Source organism: Camponotus floridanus, unplaced genomic scaffold, assembly GCF_003227725.1.
Source record: "Camponotus floridanus strain SB8 unplaced genomic scaffold, Cflo_v7.5 scaffold27, whole genome shotgun sequence".
NCBI lineage: Eukaryota > Metazoa > Arthropoda > Insecta > Hymenoptera > Formicidae > Camponotus > Camponotus floridanus.
Window position 1 is genome coordinate 1786518 of NW_020229403.1, and position 24831 is coordinate 1811348.

General features: G+C 38.7%; 1 protein-coding gene across 5 annotated transcripts in view; it reads left to right on the plus strand.

Moving 5' to 3' along the window:
* LOC105251499 overlaps positions 1 to 24831 on the plus strand; it is a 62906-nt gene that overhangs the window by 18692 nt on the left and 19383 nt on the right. For 3 of the 5 annotated variants that reach the window (XM_025409597.1, XM_025409598.1, XM_025409596.1), the window contains 3 exons: positions 1253 to 1338; positions 1894 to 2050; positions 3040 to 3224. In XM_025409597.1, coding sequence (XP_025265382.1) covers positions 1253 to 1338; positions 1894 to 2050; positions 3040 to 3224 — 428 coding nt within the window. Of the gene's footprint in view, positions 1 to 1252; positions 1339 to 1893; positions 2051 to 3039; positions 3225 to 15119; positions 15337 to 19729; positions 22387 to 24831 lie in introns of those variants that run through there. The other 2 variants (XM_025409599.1, XM_025409600.1) reach the window with 2 other exon arrangements.

Below are 24831 nucleotides of genomic sequence, written 5' to 3' on the forward strand. Positions count from 1 at the left end.
CGGCTTATTGCTATCGGCATAGCATGGCCTTTTTTCATATTAATAACACGATAACTCAGTTAAATGAAAGGTGCGCAAGAAATAACGGAATCTCGGATTAATTCGTCGACGTGATGGCGGTATCATTTGGGAAATTGTTCGGTTATTCCACCGCATCAATTTTTTTCTCGACGTTATATTAGGATGATACTAGAAGGAGACGCTTAATATTCAGACTGGGATTTTTAAAAGAAAGACAAATTTTAATCGGACACTTCTACACGCGTGTATCTATGTTAAACTACATATGTATATATAGAACTTCAGAATTACCATCGTACTTTTAAACTTTCGACAATGTACAAATAATTGGGTAACTAAAATTTTAGTGATACAATAGCATAAAATGCGATCAATAACAATATTTATTATTCGATTGAGAGAAGTGGCAAGAAAACAAAAAATTATTCATTTAATTTTTCCCTCTCTCACACATTTTAAATTTTATTATTAGAATTAATTTTTTATTATTAGAAATAATTATTAGAAAAAATTGAAAACGACATTTTATACGTTGATATGTATATAAATGTGTGAGGGAAGAATGTTACGAGAAAGGAGCTGTTGACATTCCTTTTTCGTGACGATATCATCATGACATTGGCCTGGAATCCACATGCAATCTGTTTATCATTAAACTTTACCGACCGGTTCAGGGTTTTATATAATGACACGTCGACGATTATCTCCTTTTACGATTGCATTTATGGAGAATACTAATTTTTACTAAAATCAGTATTGATTCTTTGAACCCCAACACAAAGTTCAATGTAAGTTTACAAGCACACGCGGTTCAATGTGTTGCGAATTATATGTTACGCATCGAAGGTGGAAATAAATGCGGAGATTGCGTTTTTTTCCCAGAAATGCGGAAGCACGCGCGACACGAAAACGAAGTGAAACCGTGCTATCCGGCTTCTGTCGTTTTTCATAAAGCTAAATTGAATGCTACGCCATATTACCATCACGTGATGGCGATATATAATTCTACATTCGATTAAATTTTTAATCATCGCGTGGCTACATAAAAACAAAACGCAATCACGATGGATTTATTATTTGCCGCGGATGTAGCTTTCTCGTGCAAAATTCGCATGAGATATAATATAGTGGATCTAGTATTATCGAGACAAACGCATCGCTGTGCAATCGGTCGGCTCTCCATAAATTGATTTTCCAGCTAATGTGTGTATGTTTGACGAAAATGTTTCAGATAAACGATGCCGTAGCGTCTACGAGCGAGGATTCCGCTGCAAAAGACGTGACGAATGGCCAAATTACGGTTACTTTGGCAGACAAGTAAGTCTAGTCTATTTCTTTATATTATTACTATTTAAATTTTTTTTAGAAATAATTATTATTTTCAATAACGTAGATTCGAGAATATAAACTTCGGGATGCGATTTCTTATAAAATTTTTTTAAACTTGAAGGTAATAAACAAATGAGGATCCAGATGCTGCGATTAATTATTCGAAAAAAATACTATTCGTATCGAACGTGCGGTATAATGTTTTGCTTTGCAGACTCGTTATACTTATAATTAATTTCTAAAGGCATAATGACCCTCTGGGATGTTTTTTGTCAAAGCGTAATAAATCATCGGTTGTAAAATCAGGGAAAATATGCACGATATATATATAGGAGGCATCGTCGGAGACCGGATATGACAAATTACGATTGTCGCGATTGATATCTCTTCGCAATGCTGACGCACATGTTTCCCCATTTTTATTTTGAACACGGAAAGGCGGAAGATATTTTATTTTATAGCTACATTTTATACATTTAGAGGATTCTCTTGTATATATTAGGGGTTTTAAATTAATTCAATCCTGTCTTAATTGTTTTTCAGGGAATTGAGCAGCACGAATGCTTTCTCTACGAAACTTAGCAACGGTACGATTCCTAAAGGATTAACGAAAGAGGCAGACATTCGAGTGGAACACGTTTCGCAGGAGCGGAAGGACGTTTTGGAAAAGCAACATAGCTACGAAGAGGCGAATCTCTTGGTAAGTACTGATCCTCTCTTATGTAATCTTTAAGTAAATATAAATGAAATTATATTTGAAAAAATTTATTTCCGAAATATTCCATTTTTTTACTCAAACTCGTATACATATAAATGTGAGAATATTAAAGATAATAATTTAAGAATAATGAAATATTTTTATGTTATTATTTATAATAGCACACTTTATAGTAATAATAATATAACATATAACATTATTAAATAGATTCTAGATTATGCTAGATTTCCTAATATAAATAATCAGAGGCATATGTACAGTTTACTATTTATATATACATTGATTATATACATTTCTCATATTACATATAATAATAATTGCAATACAAATTACTGATATAATGTTATATTTAATTATATTATAATTATATTATAATTATAGATTTTTAGACAGACATTTGTTTCAACACTACATTACATTGGTACCGATCGCGCGTCGCTTACATAAGTAACATCCGTTGTGGATTTCTTAAGTGATTATTAAAGAGTTCCCGGAAAGTAAAACGGCATCGGTAGTTTATCCTGCTTAATTGCCAACGTTAGGCACGTTAATGGGAGTCTTCTCACAAGAGTCGCGAGCTACTGTTATTTATGTTTCACGGAATGTCTCTTTGAATTAACGATCGAGCTTCAATCGCGGTATCGTTTTTTTCAAAAATTTCCTTATAAACATTTAAAATAAAATTAAATCTGAGCATATCGTTAAGTAATATTGTATTATATATATTTTAATACATTAATAATCAGTATTGAGATTTATACGCATTGCCATTACAAAAATATTCAACACACACACATGCACACAAACGAGACACGTAATGAAATAATATTGTTAAAGAGATAATATCGTTAAGGAGATATCTGCTCCAAAAATTCCAAATTGATGATTCGAAGGAACGAGACGCGATAAGTTCGGATTAATCTTGAGTGCCACTTTAAAAAAATATATAAAACTACTTGTTTGCTCGACAGCAACCAGTGCAGGGCGCAAGAATCGGCGAACGTCGCGCTAGCAGCCCTTTCCAAAATGGTCGGACAGAAGTGCTGATCGGCGAACCGGAGGGCGGCCCGAGGTCGCCGCGGGGATCGACATCTTCGGCGGTGAACGACGGCAATTTCCTGAATCCACCGGACGAGCGAGACGAACCAATTTGCAGGTAAGTACTTTGAACTGCAAGTGCGCGAGTTTTAAGAGAGTCGAGCTCTTATGCTCCTCTTCGAATCGCGCTTTTCGCCATTGTAGTCCTTTATATATAGATAGGTCCATTGAATTTTGTCGCACGATCAACGCGCGATTTATCCTTATAATTTATCCTTACGATTCGATATAAAGTTTTTTTATCTGCTTGTTAACTTGTCGTTCATTTACTCGATCGTGACAATTGACGGGCCGATTCCTCGCGCTGAAAACAGGATGATTAAGTGACAAAAACTGTCTGATAGAGATTTGATCGAGTGTTGGCAAAATTAGCATTTTTAAGAGCTAGTTTGAATGTTTGAATTTTAATTGCGAGTTTCCTCGATTATAATATTTTATCGGCTCTGCAAGCACGCACTTGTGCTTCAAGCGGCAAGTGTTTAACGAGAGACAATTATTTGGATTATTCGAATCTATAATCGCGCGAGTTCTGCTTTACCCTGATAGAAAAGCATAAATTCAGCCAATGTCCGCTGGATGTCGCCATAAACGTACTTAACGCGAGGTTTCGCAAGACTGAACAGAATCTCTCCGGTTAGTAAAAGATACAAAGATATAGCGCTCCGAAATAACAAGTATGTATTTCTTTACAAGTATGTATTTCTCTCAATTTTTTTCATTTTATAATGTAATATATTCTGGCAACTGCGCGCGTTACTTTCTCTTTTTATCAGCTGATGTGGTACTCATTATTAAATCATTATGCGGAGGAATTTTCTTTATAATTTATTATCTATCGAATTTAATGACATTGCGTATGTACAATGGAATATTTATTCACCAATGATCTTTTTGGAAAAGATAACTCCATCATAATCGCAGAAGAGATTTGAAAATGCTCCAGAAGAGATTTCAAAATGCTCTACTTCAATTTTAATTATTTTATTCTACAAGAGAAAAAAAAAGAAATTTGCGAAAGCTATTGGCCAACAAAATTATTATATTTGACGAGTTTCATTTTTTTCTAAAAAATTGCACGAATACGTTTCGCTTCGACGTAGAGATGTGGGCGATTATACGGTCTTTGGCTTTTGCGATCAAGTGCGGCTTAATTTGAAATGCACCGCGAGAAGAGTGCGAGAGACCGATGAAATCCAATTCGCGGAGAGTGCATCTCCGAATCATCGATAGAGTCGATCAAATACGAGCACCTGGTCCAAGTCAGGCTCCATTCCGCTCGATTCCGAGAGAAAGAGGGAGAAGGAGAAAGAGAGAGAGAGAGAGAGAGAGAAAGAGTCAAGTCACTTCGTCGGTATTTCACGCTCGCGACACACCCATCCCGAACCGGTGTGAGTGCAGCCTAAACAATGCGTTTTCCAGTCCTCGGTATGCAGCGCCTCGACAGAGGCCAGATCCCTCTCTCTCTCTCCGTCTCTCTCTTTTCTTTTTTCACTGAATTTCGCCTTCTCCCTCCTTTCCTCCTCTCTTGCCTCGCATCTCTGCATCTCGCTGTCTCTCTTCTCCTGCCTGCCATCCTCTCCTCCTTTGCGCGTTTCTAACATGACACGAGAGGGATGCATGGCATATATAAGGACTTGTGTGTAGACAAGAGAGAACGAGAGAGAAGGAGAGAGAGACAGAGGGGACTTGAAGTGCGACGACTCGACATACGAGTGTAGCTGGGCACTCTCGTGGTACTCGTACCTGTATATAAGATTCTCCAATTTTGCGAACGAAAAAAATCTCCTTTTCCGTCTCGCCACGCGACTTTTTTTTTCGCATTATAATTTCGCGATTAACGTATTCCTCTTACAAGCAATTAGATTTAAAAAGCCCGACGTTTTCAGAAAATATATCGCCCCTTCTCTCTTTAATGTTTATCTCTCATTGTGAGATGCGGGCTCGCTCGAAATCCGATGTTTTGCGGAATATGCCGTTGTTTAGCGCAGCCCTGCCTGATTCTACGTTCGCTCTTAATTCTCCAACTTGATAAACAGGAATCGCCGCTTGTGCTCGAGGACTCGTTTAAAACTTTGGCGTCAAACGAAGCGCTGCGAACGACGAGAGACGGACAATAATTAATGCGCGAATTATTAACGGCGCGAGGAAAGTTTAATGGCATCATAAGGAGACGCGTCGGCGTCCAAACAGATCATAGGTAACTTATTCATGAATCCGCAAAGCAGGTCGCTCAGGTGCGAATGAATATGCTCTATTGACACTGGACGTTTTTTTGACGAGGACTGTGGAATGAATGGTTGGAAAATGAATGCAGGGATGGCCAAAAATGAATGCGAAACAGGCGGTCGTCGGCGAGTCTCTCCCTCCTTCTTTCTTCTTTTCTCTTTCGACAGAGCGAGAGAGAAAGCGTTTTATTTATCACGAGTCCCCTTGAGCGAGAGAGAGAAAGAGGGACGATCGGTATCGCTCGTTTCTTTGGATCTCCATTAATAATCGAGCGGAGCACCGCGCCCGGAAATTGTCCCAGTTTTCACGCTTCAAAGCGAGACGCATCTCATGCGCGACGCGTCCTAAAAGCCCCACGTGATTATTGCAACTAACGCATTTTTCGGTACACGTACGTAATTTCATTTACACAAGCCGGTTTTTGCGTTTTTAATATTATTACATCGCCGCAGTCTATCAAAGCTGCCGCGCTTTTTTTTGTCGGTCTTTTTGCGACGAGATTCTCTTCAAAGCGCTGTGATATTTTCCGAACAAGATCTTACCGCTTGTATTTAATGCGTCGAGTAAATTTTACTGCGCTGTTAGGGTTGATAATAAAAAAATTCAAAATGAGAAGCATGTAAAGAAGGAGAGAGAGGGAGAGAAAGAGGAAGCTCGATTAAATCTTGCTAAGGGATAAATTGATTCGAAATTGATTAAACCTATTAGTTTTTTTCGACTTTTTAGAAGGCCTTTGAAAGATCATTGACGCATCAAATTCAGCGAGCAACTAACGAGATAACTTTTCGGTGCAGTGTTTGTAGATACCATACGAATATTTAATTTCGTAACTTTACGTTCGTTATCCGAGTCACCGATATCGATTCGCTCTCCTTCGTAATCGATACGTGTACCCAACTGCGTTTACGCTTAAGCGCGTCCGGTCGGAACGGTGACATTTCTTCACGTCGTAGCGGCATTTGCATGGGACAGCTCGGCCAACGATTGCCTTAAAAGAATGAATGTATCGCGAATATATCTCCTATAAGGCCATCTTTCATTGATGCATCGCATTACATTGAATTATATCACGCATCACAACAGGTGATCTATTTATATCTCGGTGTTTGGGAAGAAATATTAAAAATCTCAAACAAATTCTCTCGTGGATATTTCAAATAGTTTTTTTTCTCTCGTATAAATATAATCTCGAATTAATTGGCAAAGGGTCGCTTGCAAATTTTCTCATAGTAATTCACGCGGAGTAATCCAGCCTTAAACGAAGAACAACTTGGCGTTGATAAAAAAAGAAGAGGAAGAAGGAAAGAAAAAAAAATGTTTAGCTTCAAGTCCGATAATTTAGTCGAGAATTTGCGCGCGAGAATCCGTGTAAACGGCGCGTTTTTCCGGATCGCAAAAAGAGCGGATAACAATTTGTGCGCGTACGTGCGAGAGATTCGCGCGGCGACATAGGGTCGGAGGTAGAGGCGAGCGAATTTCAAGTGCATTCCCGTGATTGAAGCCGTTCCTGCGGTCCCGTAGTTTCTCGTTATACATAACACACAACGCGCGCGCTCTCTCTCTCTCTCTCTCTCTCTCTCTCTCTCTCTCTCTCTCTCTCTCTCTCTCTCTCTTTTTGCGGTGGTACTCGCTCGTGTGCGACACACAGTCGTGAAATACCGATTGCTCATTCTCCCATGGCGTTTCCTGTTCCGCGACCACGCAGTAGAATGTATATTCCGCTTTCAAAGTAAAAAAAGCGAAAAACACACGCACAGAAAGCAGAAAGAGGAGAGGAGAGTGATGCGTGGATGAACAGATAGAATGAGATGACAGGAGAAGGTGAAACAAAATAAGAGAGAGAGAGAGAGGGAAGGATGGTTATATAGGTGGTGATGGCAATAGGGATGACGAGGATCGGTGACATTGTATATACAATATGTATGTGTACATGTACCAAGAGAGACACGCCCGCTGCCCATTGTTCACGTCTAACGCATTATGCGCATCATTCGCTTTTACGCAGAGCTCCTCGCCAAGTTTATGTTAATTCTCGAGGATTAATCTCGGGGTTCTCTAAACGGATTCTACGCTGAGGGCATATGACTTGCAATATTCTTGATTTCTTTCAACTCTGTACAGACTGTGTTTCGTTACATTATTATTTGGAAGTATATTGTGGACACGATTCGATTCCTTTGACATTTCTCTCCGTCTCCTATTTTTTTCGTAGCATAACGTATCGAACTTTTCAATTTCGAGCGGACTTTTCAAATTGAATCGAATTTATCGAAAATGTAAATTAAAGTATTTTTCCGTTTAATTTGAATTTAATTGAAAATTTATAACCGATTCCTTTAATTTTATATCCGTCTAATTACATTGAATAGTCTCGGTGTTTATGTTAATTAAAATGTTTAAAACGAAGCAAAGTTTTCACGGTATAAGCTAGAATTTGCGTTCGCGTAATCTATTTTTAGATTAAAATGTGCCGAGAAATTACGTTCGTTAACTTGGGTTTACGAGAGATGTATTATTGTGTGAAAAAATTTATCTCATTTTTGAAGATTATTTTCAAGGAGAAGAATTTTCTCTAAAAAAAACGCTAATTGCGTGTATCATTCACGGTCTTTCGCACATCGAGACGTACTTAGATGCAGGCGCATATTCACACATACGGATGCATTTTTATGCATCTGTGCTCCAATTTTTTGCGTTTCCGCAAAGGCAATAGCTCCACGCGAGTTTTTCCACCGTTCTTCTGGAAGAGAAATCGGCCACGCGCAATTTATAGCGATTTAGGTCGGTTACGTTATACGGATAACTTGAACAGTATGATGTTCTTTAAATATCGTTAAAGGAAAGCTGTGCAGCGAAATGCATAATAAAATAATATGCTAGGCGTAAGGCGGTGTATGTGACATTGCAATCTATAATCTTTCTTCAATTACAAACGTGTCGCGATGATAATGCTCTTACCGTTTCTCCCTGACCTACTATCGATGTAAGCAATGACAGAGAAATAATACACTATTATTTCATATTTACACAGAAGCGATCGACAATCATAAATACACGACACGAATATATATATATATACAGCTCCTGTAACACGCGTTACGGTAAATGTAATAAGTATAAAAGACTTTTGAACAATTTTTGCAATGCTACGGAAACTCGAAATTAATGATTTTTAACGTTTGTAATTAAAGAGCTGTTTGCACGGAATTAGATTAGATTGAACGCTTAAATTGATCGTGAAGAAAAAATAAGAGAGGACAAGCTTCTTCTCTATTATTCTTCCTCCCTTTTATTGTCTTTATTTTCCGCTAGTCGAAAACGATTCCCACGGGAATATAACAATAAGAAATGTATACACGAGATGTTTGATAGCTCTTGCACGATTTTCGAACGGGAGATTATGCAGCCGCTCGTTAATTCGTAAAAATATCACGCGTCGACGATCGAATAATATTGTCGCACGGAAATTGTCCCTGCTTAATTTCCCAGGACCGCTGCACAAAAGGTGCGCGAATCTAATTGTCCGTTGATGTGAAAGTATGGAAAGAAAGAGCCGAGTATTTAACGGTATCAAACACATTCCTTTTTCTGAGCAGAGCGCTTTCGACGAACGTTCATTCAACGCTTGCAGCATCCGAGATGTTGCACTCGTCGGCTTTATATGTAGATAAAATAAGTAACGCTATCGCGTTACGTTGCTCGCGTTTTTTTTTACGTCATATTACATTATTCGTGCGCGATGCGCATGATGATTAAATCGTAATTATGCAATTAATATAAAGAGGAAGCGTGGTAGACAAAAGTGTCTGAGGAAATGGTTGGGAAAAAAAAAGCGGAAATAAAGGCTGCTTTGAAAAAATGTGCATCTTGCATAAAAATGATTGATTCATCAATAATCATGGTTAGGTTTATATTTAGTAAGATTAAATAAGAATCTTCCGCAACATAAATAAACATCTAAACGTATTTATTCTTGCAAAAGAAAATATTTTTTTATACTCTCTTGTTCCTGCCTCGTCTGTAATTTAAATTTGTTTACATACGGTGAACTTTCGGTATTGATATAAATGAAAAAGTAACAAACCGACATTTTTGATTTATATTATATTATTAAAACGTAACGAAATTATTTACATTTTGATACTCTTTATTATAAAAATGTCAAACTCTTTTAATATTATTTATAATACATAATACAGAGTGAGTTTTCGATTCGCGGTACGGCTTTATTTAAATTATGCGCATACTTTTTCGTGCCAAACAATTGTAAACAAGTGTGTAAACAGTTGCCTGTTGCAACGCCACCGATATCCCGAATAAATGATCGAATGCACGTGGACCATCGTCGTCATCGCTGTCGTAAACGTCGGCAGACGTACTATTCTATCACTTTATTGTTTTATATATACGTATATACGAACGATGTAATTTCACATTCTTGATTCGAACCGATTTTACGTCCCGCTCGATCCTTGTTGCGTCGGAATTAAAGTCGGGGAGAAGATATTCGCGCTTGGCTATGTACTTCGCGGAACTTAATAAAACGTTATATGCCCGAATAAAAATAGCGTTATGCGTTTTTTAGTTGTTCTATCGAGAAATAAACCGCGGTGATAGGGAAAAGGAGTTTGCATTTTCATTTTGAAAAAACGAGGAAATTATTTATATTTATGCCAGAACATTAATTTCACTTTGAGAGCGTTGCGAGCAACATCCACGATGATTCAAACTTGTGATTAAACAGTTGAATTATTTTAATGGGTAATTACATTCAAAATATCTCACTTTGAATATAAACCTACATGAGAAGAATCTACATCCTTATCGTGACCTATTTACCTACGTTTTATCGTCCTTGCTCCGGAAAAAAAGTAGGAGCATTTCTGATTCTGGAAATATAAGCAACGATGGCGAACAAACCACGAGAGCGCATCCTCGATATTATTTTCGATATTATTTTCGGTGATTGAAGAACTTTCCTCGACGAGGAAGTTGGATGCCGGTAAAGCGATCCATAGTAAAGATACGGAGCTTCTATCTACATTGTATCCGATTGTTTACCGCGTTGTAACGGACGAAGTAGTTTTACTTGAAGCTCGCGAGAGTATACGAGAGCTGTTTATCGGATAAATCGAAAATACGACCGGGGAACTTTAAACGGGCGCAACTTTCTCGAGGATGGAATTGTTTTGAAGAAAATTGAATTTCTTGCAGAGATGTATTCCACATCTACGATGATGTAATAACGCAATTGCGTATAAAGTTAATATAACAAAGTACACGAGATTTTCGCTGAAAACATCTGTCTCGCAATTTCGACATATATTCCCGACGTAGGATATCATCTTTCTCCGGCGTGAGTCCAATTTTTCGCACTTTGCCCCTTGTAACTTAAAATGGCTCGTGCAGCAATTTCTGAAACGTCACGAGAAATACGTCCGGTCCAAAGTTCTCTTCGAGTACGAGTTGACGCGGGACGTTAGAATAAAGGCTACGGGGTATTAAAAAAGCCGCACGAGTCGCGAATAATGGCCTGTGGCCGTTGACAGGCACGGTCATTAATCAAGTCGATTAATTGAGCACCGCGGAAAACGGTACTTAAATACCGCATAGCTTATATATACCGATCTCGCCGGCGTATAACAACGAGGTATCTGGGAAATGGAGCATTTCGCTTCGATGCTCTTCGTGTTTCCTCTACCGCCGCAACGACGATGATGATCATTGGCGTCGTGTATACATAGTCATCGCGTGTACGATTGCAGTAATAGACGTGTCATGGTGTATGTAATATCAAATCGAACGATGACCCGTCGTCGGTTTTTTTATTCCTCGTTCCGGTAGATCGTAATTGATTTTCCGCGCGATGCCCAAGATTCTATCGTGTGACGACGTAATTGAATTTATAGTTTTTAAATGTTTGATAATTAAATAATGCGCCGGGAGGGAACCTTTTTTTATCTCACATCAGTTAAAATTTATATCTAAATATAAAAAAAAAGGAAAAAAATATATATCCAATAAAAGGAAAGGGAAAAAGAACAAAGCTTGAACGTGGTTTTATAGTTAAATTTATTTGCTGCTAGATATACTTACAAGGTGCAAAAAATATCGATTCTACGAGTGACAGGACAAATCTGTCTTATTATTAGAATTAGCTACTGACTCGATCTCAGTTTCGTTTATATAACACCTTTCTCGATGATATTTTAATCGTCCTCTTGTGTGCACAAAGATTGCGAGGATAAAGCGTTTTTGCCTTTATTATAGCTCATTATTATTGTTGCGAAGAAGCACTAATCTCACTGTTGGGACTACAATAACACTTAATTGAAAGTTCATTACGACGTCTATGCCGCGTTCCTTGGCATAAACTCAAATCCAATCAACAGCTCGCATACGGTACATCGATGTGTAATTGCTCAAACGCATTCCCGTAATGAATTCCGTGTTCCACTTAGTTCCGGCTATTGCTTCCGCTATTTCATTAATTTGCCACGTCGTCCGCTGTCCACGGAAAGTAGCGGAATGTTAAACTTGCTCTCTATTATATGCGGAAACCAGCAATCAGCTCTCTGCGACCGCGACCGCGCGCGAAATCCGGATAATTTGCACTTTCGAATTTCGCGTTTTGCCTTCGGAGCTTTCAGAGTTGATGAAATTAATGAAACTAACTCGAACACGCTCCTCGACTTGTATATTAATAAGAGTTTAATGGTCTTTTATCACGGAAAATTGGCCAACAACATCCGGCAATTGAGGGGATTTTCCTTTTTTCGTGTGTAATATAATACATTATTCCAGCTTTCAAGTATTAATCGGGTTTCTCTCTCTTTTTCTCTCGGCATTTTGCAAAGATTTATCCTACAAAGAGGATTTATTAGACCTTTCGCCCACCAAAGTAATTATAATTTACAATAAATATGATAATCCAAGAGATGATTAATGTGCTTTTCACAAACGACAATATTATAAATAATGAACATTATATCACATTATAATAATGAAATTAATGAGGAGGAATGCAATGTTATTATTGTAATAAGATTTGAAGTCTATTGTAATGAAAATTTGACGCTCATTCGAATTTTGAATACAAGTTGCAAACTAAGAAGTTTATTGTAATACGAGTTTATCATGTTACATTTTCTTCAGCTTGGATGCAAAGATATATGGGTCTATTCTGTAAAAATACTCTATAACGCTGTATCTCTATAAGGTATGTAGCGTTGTAGAGTAAAAAAGAAAGACCGAAGAGCGAAAAAAAGAAAGAGCGAAAAAAAGAAAGAGCTACAGAGTTACAAAGCTTACGAGCGAAAATTTTCTTACCGAATACACGACTTAGTTTAACGTTTTAGCTATTGTAGTAAATAAGACAATAAATGTAGTATTAAAAGATGAAATATCGATTGTATAATATGAACATTGTCAATCGTACTGTTTTTTTCACAAGAGAAGAACAAAGATTAAATTTAACTTAATTATGCTTCTTTCAAATCGAGTCTTTTCGATGAGAATTGTTTATTGAAACACAGACTTATATTTACAGAAAGAATAGTATATATTTACTTGACGCACAGCGGAATCTGACAACTTCTTGCGCAGCTTCTTACCTTGTGATCTCGAAGGCCAGTCGTAGCTCGCTCGTGAAATTTAGATGCTTGGTTCTTGCGACCTTCACAAAGCGTCAGGGGAAAAACCGGAGGCTTTGCGGGATTACCTGCGACTATTTATTCGTATCTGATGCCATTGTCGAGGCGTCCCCTCGTCTAAACTTTCTCAAGAATTCCGTGCTGCACGCGGCCTGATACGCATCATCGTAATCGTCGTACAACCGTAGGTAGGTTTGGAACCCGGTTCCCCGCAGGTAGGTAAGTAGGTAGGGTGGGTCCACCGACGCGCACACCTGTGTTTCCTGTCGTTCAACCGCGACTCAGGGACGCACACCTGACGCACCGGAAGACTCGACGCTGACGCGAGAAGCGCAGTAAAGTGCATTTCGCTTACATCTGAAAAATGCTGAAATGTTTGTAAAAAGTATTGTATAAAATTTGTGTCGTGTCGCTCAAACAAACCCCAAGTAAACAATCTTTGCGCGAAAACTTTTATTGTAATTTTCGAATAAAATATTTATGATAAATATATAAAAGATGGACGAGGAACGTAATAAAAGGTAATAAAAAGTATTTTCACGGATGCATACACATATACGAGTTTGCTCTCATTAAACTCTCAGTATCTGGGAGAGTAAATACGACGAACGGCGGAAACAAATAAAAGGATTTTTCACCCACTTGATAAAAAAGCGACGGTAATTTATCTTTTAAAGAGACTTCACTCGATTATCGCTAGGGACTCTCTCTCTACTTTGAATTAAACCCGTTTCTCGGACACCGCGTATAATTGCGCGTCGCCTCGTCACTCGCGCGTAATCGCGCTTTGTAGGACGCGAGGAAAACTCTGCTGGAATCCGCTAGTAGATCAATGAGTTTTTAGGTCAAGGATTGGATATAGTTAGTTGATTCTATTATGAGCGGCGAGATTTCGTGCGCGAAACCACGGTGTTTCTCTGCGGCTCTCTCCGGTTTATGTTGCAGTGCATTGTAATCGATGATGTCGCATTTATTCGGGCGATTAAAAATTTCACAGGTCCTCGATATTAGTCATTCGACTTGAGAACGTCATGCATTATCGTGCTTGAATAATCCCGCATGCGTCACGGATTCAATTTCCGTACCGCGGAAGATTTGACGTCACGTCGAGCGACGTGACGTCGTCCTGACGCCGACTCGTGGATACGTCACGACGAAGAAAATTTATATATAAAATGTATTATCGTTTTTGTGAATGCGCCGCAAGAAACTGTCTCCTTTATTTGCCGCAAATGACTCATCGAAGGGGTTACCGATCGCGTGTGTAATTGAGCATATGTCGATTCCCGGGCCCCTCGATGCGTGTATTCATGTTCAGGTCCAAGTTTCAGGTGCGAGCACACACGTGTCTGTGTTGCGCACAAAACCAACATTTGATATAAATAGATAATACAATGTGACATATCTGAGATCGTACTGTTCTATTATCATAAGTAAAGTATCTCTCGTTTCTGTTGGTGCGAGAAAAAAATGTTACCGAGTTGAATTTGGCGAATCAATGATGGAAAAATGTTTCATACATCAATTTTTTATAGAAAGAAAAAATATATATATGATTTTCCTCATTAAATTAATTTTCCCAATTAAATCTATTTTATAAGTTTTTATATTTTCAGAATAAATTGAGCAATTTTTTAAAACAAATATTCGAGATATTAAAAAAAGATATGAAATTTCTACAAATTTTTAATTAAAATCAAATTTAATTTTTCGTCAACATTCGTTTAAACGATCTCTCTCGAATGAGGCAATGAATCCACGCATTCGGAATATCATGCATTTATGCGCGAGATAATCGGAGCAAAATGCTGCTCCGAAATTCGTCCCTCGCGCCCATCGCGAATTAATTATTACGCGTTCATTAACGTGTGTACATCCGCACGAATCACATCTGCTCGCGCAACACACATGCATACACATATATGAGACGCCAAGATAAGCTTTCGATATCAAGTGCCAACTCCGATAAGAGTCGCATTCCAGACACCAGTTCTCATACACGGCGCCCGATCGTCGTGTCAACAATTTCGCTTCCCGTCTGTTTCATATTTATATCGTACGTGTAGGCGCGGTGTACGACGGTTGTTCTTTCCTTCTCACTCATGAAACGTTCATCCCGTGCGTTATCGCGTTATATTATTATTATTTTCGATAGAGATTTCGTCGCTCTTCGTACGCTTCTCTACATCGTGGTGCCATGGCAGTGTGGATCGACCTAAACCGGGCGTGTGACCCGTGCAAGGCATGCTGGGTATGCCTCGCTCGGCGGCTCGGAGTTTCCATTCTTTGCAGGTAAACGTTCACGTGGCTCCGCGACAAAGAGAGGAATTTGCTCCAACGTAGAATTTAACGTGTCGTTTAAAGATAACGAAAAAAATTATCTCGAGAACACGCCTCTCTGTTCTGTCAATCTCTGTATCGCGTATCGATACATTTTAAATTATTTTTTAATTAAGTAATGTCGGAATAGAAAATATTTGTTCGTACATTAATTAAAGAAATGATAAAAGAATCAAATTTAATATTATAATTAAAACTTTATAAGAAATTTATAAATTTTTTGATTGAAAAAGTACTTGGCAATCACAGTCGGTTTAATTGTTTTAATATCTGCTTATACTTAATTATTCATTTTATAAAGAAAAGTTATATATTTATCTCCACGATAAATATAATATTTGATATGACTATCTCACATATACGTTTGAGGCAACATGATGCCTTGACAGATCGCGATGTCTGCGATCGTAATAAATTTTCTTGCATTAGTGAGCTTTAATTAAAGTGCGCGCGCGACCGGGGCGCAATTTCATAGCGTTGCCAGTAACTATATATCTAATAATCCCTTCATAGATTAAGCCAGATTATTCAAAAGGACGCACACAAGTAGGTACAATGGGCTGCTTTTTCGTCTCACATCCGTTCCTTTTCTCAAGGATATTAATAATCCTGCCGCAAATACGTCGCGAGACAAAGGCGAATTGTTTCTCGATTTTATATCCATCCCTTTTTCCTAATCTCCAAATAGACGCCGGCGACCGGAAGAGCCGAGTCCTTTGCAGCGACCGGTGAAGTCTCGGATGGTTGTATATATCCTAAATTCCGTTCCCAAGTTTGTGCCTTTGGCTATAACATCACAGACCAGTCTCATGATAGTCAGAAAGATCAGATATTAAACGGGAATGTTTACGTTCAAAATACGGAACACTTCTTACGGAGCAATCGCTTTTACTTTACGTGTTCTTTTGAACATATACCAAGTAATATATGCTATACGCGAGTAAAAAAATATTTAAAATATTTAATAACACACAAAAATAAAATTTGAAAGAGAATTTTTTTCAATGGAAAAGCAGAGAAAAATTTTCTGTCATTCGCTGGCCCTTCAGGGGATCAGTCAGCTATAAAACAATCAAAAGATGCCCTGATGCCTATGCTGCGATATTAAATTAAAATTAAATTAAAAATTAAGTCAATTAAAATTTAGTTCATATTTTTTGAAAATCGTTAAAATATTGGGGAGCGCTTTAAATACTTAATATATATTATTATATATATAATATATATAATATATATATATATATAATATATATATTATATATAATATATATAATATATATTATTAGTCGATTTTCAAATTTACACGTAGCAAGTTTATCGTAAAATACAGACATGTTGAGAAAACTAAAACTTAATGGTTTGTGTTGACTGTAGATGCAATACAAGATAAATAGACCAATTAGTCACGCGGATCGTTTATTAAGTCCTTACGGTAGACATTAATAGTTCCAGGGGCGCAAAATTCAGGTACGACTGTAAAAGTTTCGGCGCCACGTAAGACCACCTACGATCGAAAGCCACTTGGCTCCACTATGCCTATCAGTACCGACAACTTGAAACCCGGCAGGGATTCTGGCGACAGAACCACTTGAAAAACGAGAGGATATATAACACGTTAGACTTAAAGATTCCATAACCCCGCGGGACTTTTAGACGACGAACGCGAATCTGGTTTCACTCGAAAATGCGGGAACGAGAGGAATACTATTGTCCTCGTTTGCCGATACTCTGGTGTCCATAAAGTATCCGGTCGGATCTCGTAACTCGAGTCTCGGAGTCGTGCTTCGAAATTTCAAGAGGGAAACCCCCGAACGCGGTGTAGAGTTTTCGTCTCTCTCGCGGCATCGACAAAGCATGCCGCGGGGGAGGACGGCATTTCCTCCGAAAATTTGATACTCTGTACGACCGTAAAAAGGGCGAGTCGCGTAATGCGATTCGTAAAAAAAGTGCTCACGTGCCACGGTAAAAGTCAATTCGCTTTATCGCGATAATCGTCGCTGCACTTGTCGAGTTCGATGACCGAGCACGAAGATCGATAGGCAAACAGTATCGATAGATAGAGGCGAGTTAATCTCTTTGGCCGGCATGACGAATATGCTACCGATGGTCAACACACAGTCTGACAATGTCTATAGAATGATCGATATGGTTTAGTTACATGTTGACAGAGTCGTCGTTCTGATTTCGACCAAATACTCGATTTAAAAGATTCTATTCAAGTTGTTTTATTAAGCCGATATTTAACTCGGAAGACGTAATGTAAATTATAATCTTTAACGAATGCTCGAAGGAAAAAAGTCACATAATTAATCTATAATAAATTGATCGAAAATAAAATTAAAGAGGATATTTTTGAAGTTTTACTTTGCAAACGCAAATTTCCATTTTTTTTTTATGCGAATTTACATATTTTAGCAACGACGTTGTTGAGCATTTTTTTATGGCGATGCAATAAAAATTATTAAGTGTTTTAAATTTTATAACAATATAAAACTTTGAAAAGCTTGTTACACAAAGCACATTTGCATAATCCTTTTGGCACGGATGTCTGTTATCAAGAAATGACTGAAATGCAAGGAGATTCCTCACTACGTGATATCTTCTGAGAAACCGACACAATGTGGCTAACCAGAATGGTTTGGGAGAATAATAGAGGATGTCTGGGCTGCACTGCACCGAATTCCATCATTTGTGGGCTATACTTTTCAGTCTTATGCAAACCACATTGCGCCGACATGCAACGTATGGTTTCTGGCTTCGAAAAGATTGGAGAGTGGCCAAGAAGGAGGGTCCAAAATGGAAAATGAGCATGATAATGTGACCAAAGAAAAGAATCTCTCTATCTCTTTTTTTGACACAGATAGTGATAAAATAATCCAAATGAAAAAAAGATAATAACCTGCTCAGCTGCTCATTTAATAAACGTCAATGTTCGAATAATGAGAGAAAATTTGAAAAAATATGTTTGTCATTTTCATTTTCTCGTCTTTCTTTTTATGAAATATTGCAGCTATTCGAAGTTATCTTTCTATATGCGAATATAAATGAGTAACATTTACTTGCACAAATCAAGATGTATATCTTTCTAAGAAAATGAGCTGGCAAGAGAACTTCACTATTTCCACGAATTTTGGCATCCTAGATTTGCCTTTCTCTCTCTCTCATTCCGGATGTTTTAATGAAATTACAGGAAATGATCTTTCGAAGAACTAAAAACAATAAAGATAACATTATTTTTCATTGAATTTCTAATAAACTTTATTTTAATAAATTTATAATTTGAGTATCTCGTATAAAATAATATTTAATATTAAAAATTAAGAATTTGTACAACAAACATTTTTAAGATATTTTCGTTAAATATAACTCAACTTGCCGAAATTGATGATATGCTAAATGATGGACGCTCTGTTTATCAACACTACGTTAGTGATTAATCAATCACATGATCACCGAATTATTGACGCGAGCACGAATCAAATATTGTTGGACGATGATTATGCTGTTTACACACAGTAATTTCTTCTCCTTTTCTCTTTCTCGTCTTATTATTATTGAATTATTTTAGTCAAAGAATTAATTTAATCTAGCATGGCATAAATTTAATGAAACGCCTTCGCACGTTTTTTATCCGCGCAAATTATCCTTCGAGCGGCTTTTGAACGTGATTCTCGGATCAGTGAGCACACACAGAGACGGGAGATTCAATGGGAGGCTTTAACACAATCGATAAATATTTCCGCGATGGATAGTTAATCCGAACGTGCGTTACGGAACACTCGAATAATGAGAGTTGCGCAATGATCGAGGGCGGATACTCGCATTCTGTCTCATTTGACGCGGCACACATTTACATTCGGACAAAGCCATCCTCTTCGTCGGGAACAATAAAATTGCAGATGCAAAATCTGCACACAATATCAAGGTGTCTCACACGATACGATACTCAGCATCCTGCATACTCGATGGTCGCCAAGAGCCTCCATTCGCGGCTCCGATCACAAGTGCGACGCATTTAAAGTGATACGATTCTTCATTGATGTGTTACATTTAACATTTATATCGTACATTTGTTTGGCGTAAAAAATGAAAAAATTTAAAGTTCAGAGGACATTCGATAGCTTTTGTGCAAAATTACACAACGAACTTGCTACAATTGTAACGAGAAATTGAACTTACAATAACGATGCTTTGACGAGTTATTCCCGAGAGAGATATAAAATTGCGAGAGTAACGCGATCGAATATAATGTCGGATTGATTTCTAATGAAATAAGAATTTAAAATCGCGCATCTTCGTATCTAATGCGGAGATCGATAAATTACTGGGAGCCATCGAGCTTGCTATTATTCAGGCTTCGCTGGTCGCGACTCCATCGCACTTTTTTCTCGCGATGAAAGATGCCCTGGGGCGTCGTGGAATATTCAGGAAGCAAGGTCGGATTGATAATCGTGAGAAAGACGAAAACGATCGCCGGATCAGCTGAGAGTCGAAATACTAGACGCGAACGAGATATCGCGATGTGAACGCCAATGTATACGTGAGAATGAGCGCGTGTGCGTACATTGTGCGTGTCACGAACACTTTTACTCGCGCGTGTTGAACTCGCGTGAGGTGGAAGCGGGGGAGAGAGCGAGAGACTTCAATGCTGGAACCACGTGATCGCCGTGGCAGCGGAGAGGAATCTCGGATTCGAGCGAGCGAATACAAGAGCGGAGAAGAGAGAAAGAAGCGAGCCACCTCCGAGAACGTCGGTCTCGAGAAAAAGAGAAGGATAAAAAGATTGAAAGAGAGAGAAAGAAAAAAAGGTTCAAATTTGTGTCTGAACAAAGACGGACGCTCGACCGAGGATATAACGCTTCACCGAGAGAAACAGAGAGCCGAAGGAACAGGAATGCAGACCGAGTTGGGTAAGAAAGTGGGAAGAGGAGAGATACAACTATGACGAAGAATGGAGCAAGAAAGCGATAAGAGCCGAAAATGGAAAAGAAACGGAGCAGGTCGAAGGGAGGGGCAGGCAGGTAGAGGAAGAAAGATGGAAAATTATAGAAGGAATCGAACGAAGCGAGAAGGACAGTTCGAATACCGCGAGATGGAAGGAGATACTCGTGGTTGAACCGGTGAACAGTTGGAGGGGAAGAAAAGCGAGCGGAGTGGGAGCGAGGTAAGGCAGGAACGCGCAGCTGGAAGGTAAGCGTCGAAGAGGGAGGTGGAGGAGAAGAAGGGGGTACATTTGAGAAAGAGAGGGACAGTACGTCCATGCACGAAAGAGAGACAAAGAGAAAAGATGGAGGGAGGAGAACTGAACAGGTAGAAGAGTGAGAAAGAGAGACGTAACGAGAAGGGGGCACCGGCTCTCTGGGGGTAAAGCGAAGCCAACAAACCCACGTCAGTTCGAAACCGGAGGGACGCCTGCCCTCTTCGCGCGTTCCTCGCCCCACTTTGTGTTCAATCTCGTGAAAATTGCGAAGGGATCGTAGTAATTAAAAAGAAAGTGCGGTCATCGGTATCTTTTTTTTTTTTTACGTAATAAAATTCGGAGGAGCACAAATATCCCGGAACTCCGAGGGAGCGATCGGCTCGTATGCCCGATACGAGTTTAAGTGAAGATCGTTCGATCGGCTATTATCATTAATCGGCTGTTTACTATCAAATCGCACGATCATCACCGCGTCGGGATTGAAGTGGAGCGCGATTAAGGCGGTTAACGGAGTCCGGAATATCTGTCCATCGGCGCGACAGGGCCAAAACCGGTACGAGCGTTCTCCACGCGATATAGTGCGCCGCCGCCGTCGCCACCGCCGCCGCCGACTCCTCCTTCGTCGCGTACAGCCTTCGGAAGGTGCATACACCTCCTCCGTTGAGTTGCCGATCGTCGTTGCGGCGCACACCGCGTCGTGAATCCGTCCGTCCGTCCGTCCGTCGCGTGACCGCTCGTATACCTGTGTCGGTGCATATATGTGTGCGTACGTATTTTCGTGTGCGTGTACCTGTGTGCCCCTTGGTGTACAGGTGGAATGTGCCACCGTGCGCGCGGATACACGCTGACGCGTGGAGCCAACGAGGGGCGAGATAAGGTCGAGCCGTAAGGTGCGAGGTGTAAGGTAAAGTGATCCACGAAGAAGGGAGAGAGAGAAAGGGGAACAATTCCGGGAAAAATCGCGAGGAATTGTGACGCGAGTCGTAAATAATTGTGGTTGACACGTGGCGAATGGAAAGCTGAGGAATCGATTGGAAATTTTCGACGAAAGATCCTTCGTAGGTCAAGGAAGAGTCGCAGAGGGCGAAGGCAGACTCGATTCGCAGACGCGCGTGGGTGTCCGATCGGCGGGGGAACAAACACGAGAACGCGCATCCATTGTCAGGATGCTTGAGCATCGAGAGTGAAGAGAGAGAGAAAAAGAGAGAAAGAGACGAAAGAGAGCCGATGAAAAGAGAAGAAATCGCGGACGCGCGGCGAGATAATCGCGGAAAGAATTTGCTCTTCGCGAAGAGAGAAGAGGCGTAAATATTTAATGACGTCGCGGGGTGTGGTAAAAGAGGAAGCGGTGAATCGTCTGCGGAATGTAAAAGTGTCCCGCGAAGGTCAAATTAAGAGCATTTGCAAAAGTATAGACGAATTAAGATTAGATGAAAGAAAAAGGCTAGAAATTGTCAAGAGGATACTAGAGACAAAAAGAATCGTTCTAATAAATAGGACTGAAAGAACATTTCGGAAACTAGAAAGAAAATATATCAAGAAGCAGGAAGAGATTGCAAGGACAAGACTTGTCAAACACAAGCAGGAAGACGAGTTGGGACGACAAGTTGGGAGATAATGAAGAGTACTTAGTTACAACGGATCGGCGTCGAGGTCAAAGGAAAACGAAGATTGTCTCGGGGAGCGCATTGAGATTCTTCGATCGTAGGTAGCTTCGTCGCGCGAGCATCGTCCATGAGGTTTGAGCGAAGGACGAATCGTTGAGAGGACCACGCCATGAGAATCCTCAAAACGCTACACTGGTAGGTTTCAGCGACAAGACGCGAGTCGTGCGCGGACAGTCATAAATAATTCGCGTATTCTGCGCGCGATTGCGAGTTGCGAAAACGACCGCTGATGTTTCATTTACGATGTAAAAATGAATATGTAAAAAGAGAATCCATTGGCCTGTGTGTCAGGCGCGACAAACGAATAGGGAAGGGAGCATTTTATATACTCCGAACTTTTTATTCCGGAATTTACTAACTTGCTGTAACTTACTTTTTTTCTAGAAAAACATGCAAATTTTTTAGTTTTTATTGTCATACCATGAGAGCCGATAGAGTCAGGATCACGTTTGTAACGAGAAAAACGATAAAATAAAAATCCTGAGAAAGGGCTTTTATTTTACTACCTGGGGCCTTTTATCCTAAATCTCTGGCTACCTTCGGTAGAATTTCGAAACGGCACGTAAAACATTTTTCAACTTTCACATATTTCCTGATACGAGACTGAAAATAGATGATTTAAACCTGTCAAAGAAGATTATTTTTTTCATAGACAGTACAATATGTGTTTGACATAAATATTGATGGAGATTCGAAAAATTTACAAAATCGTAAGTTGTGAAATAGTGTAAAGATTAATTTATAAATACTTTTAGAATTTCAGAAATTTCTTGAAGAATCTGAAATTCTCAGGATTTTTTTTATACTTGAAAAAAAACAAGAAACTCTTACAGAATTTCATTGGAATTTAGAGAATTTAAAGAGAGCGATTCTTTGATATGTTTGCTCTTATATTAACAATATAATAAACAATTGGTAATTTATTAATATAAGTGAATATAAGTGACCAAGTTGTGAATTATATATATTTATTATATATATTTATTTATATATATTTAACATCTATCTAACAAGAGATATACAGAGAATATATAGTACATAATTTTTACTGCAATTTTTAATGATAAAAAAATAAAAATGTAGATAAGAAAAATTTATTTTCTAAAAGCTATTCAAAATTTATTTTAGTATATTTTAGTATATTTTTTAAATATATTTATAAATCTTGAAATCTAAAAGATTCTATATTTTTTCTTGGTTCGAATAGAAAACATTTATTTTAGAAAGTTGTATGAAAGAATCTTTCAAATATTTTCTTTGTCTGGAATTTTGAAAATAATTGAAAGATTAAAGACTTGAAAGATTAAAGAATTTTCGGGGAATCTCTCTCTCTCTCTCTCTCTCTCTTTCTCTTTCTCTCTTTCTTTCTCTCACAAAATTTAAATGGAAACACACAATATCCTGATAGATCACATAAATACTTAAAATGCGAGTTGAAGGAAAATATACAATCTCAACGGGAGAAACTCCGTCTTTTAATTCTCAAAATACTATTCAATTTTTATGGCCTGTTTTCCCGAAGCACCTTGCAATCTTAAACCGTTTGCTAACCGTTTGCGCATTTCGTACGTGATACACAATTGATGACACGATTTCGATACGCTCGTGTACTTCCGGACGCATCGCGCATGAAATATCGGCAGGTAATAAATTTGGACAAAAACTCGTCAGTACTTTCCGGCCTCGGTACTGCCCAACTATTGCCAGGTTAATCATAAATCTTCTCCGCCAGAGTTTCGCCGATCCATTATTTATTCCGAAGTAGTTTGCACATAACCGAAAGTGGTTTGCGTGTACGCGCGTTTGGAATGTCGTAACTCTAAATATTGATACTCGCTGTTATTAGCGCACAACGACAGATTGTATTGTTCGCGGTCGCTTACAACGATAATCGCGGCGTAACACGCGGGTATTAAAACACATGGAGGAAGTGGGGAAGTATACTCGTATCACAATTTTGGCAAATGGTAAACCGCATTCGCTATTCTGCGCATTTCATTTTCTGTAATTACAACATTTAATTACAGTGCAAAGAAATATCGTACAATTTTTACGCTTTTCGTCTCCAAAGCATACGTAAGGAATTTTCGTCGAACGCAAACAATATTATGATCCAGTGCTAAAAAAAGATATATAAACTTTATACCTGTAAAGCTCTTAATTACAGATAGCTCTGTTCGAGGACTAGAGATGCAGAGATTGGTGTATATTCGATTGGTGTATATTATATAGATCTGGGTATATTCGTGCAAGGGAGATATTCCGTAGGGAGAGAGTTAATATCTAACGCGATGTAGGTATTACGTATTAAAGGTCTCTCGTGAGATATATAGCTACTCGATAATTTAATAGCAGCCCGCTTGTTATCAAGCGCTACTTATTGCTTAGTACACTCGGAAGAGATCTCAGTAATAATTGCGTTATTACCATAGTCGAAGGACATAAATACCAGTACGTAAGATGATCTATCGGGAGCCAATAATTTGCGCCAACTTGTACGCTGCGCGCAAAATCACGAAGGCTTACATTTTATTTTTCGCGTTGCCGAAGAAATCTGAAAATGTGATTTTCATTGATAAC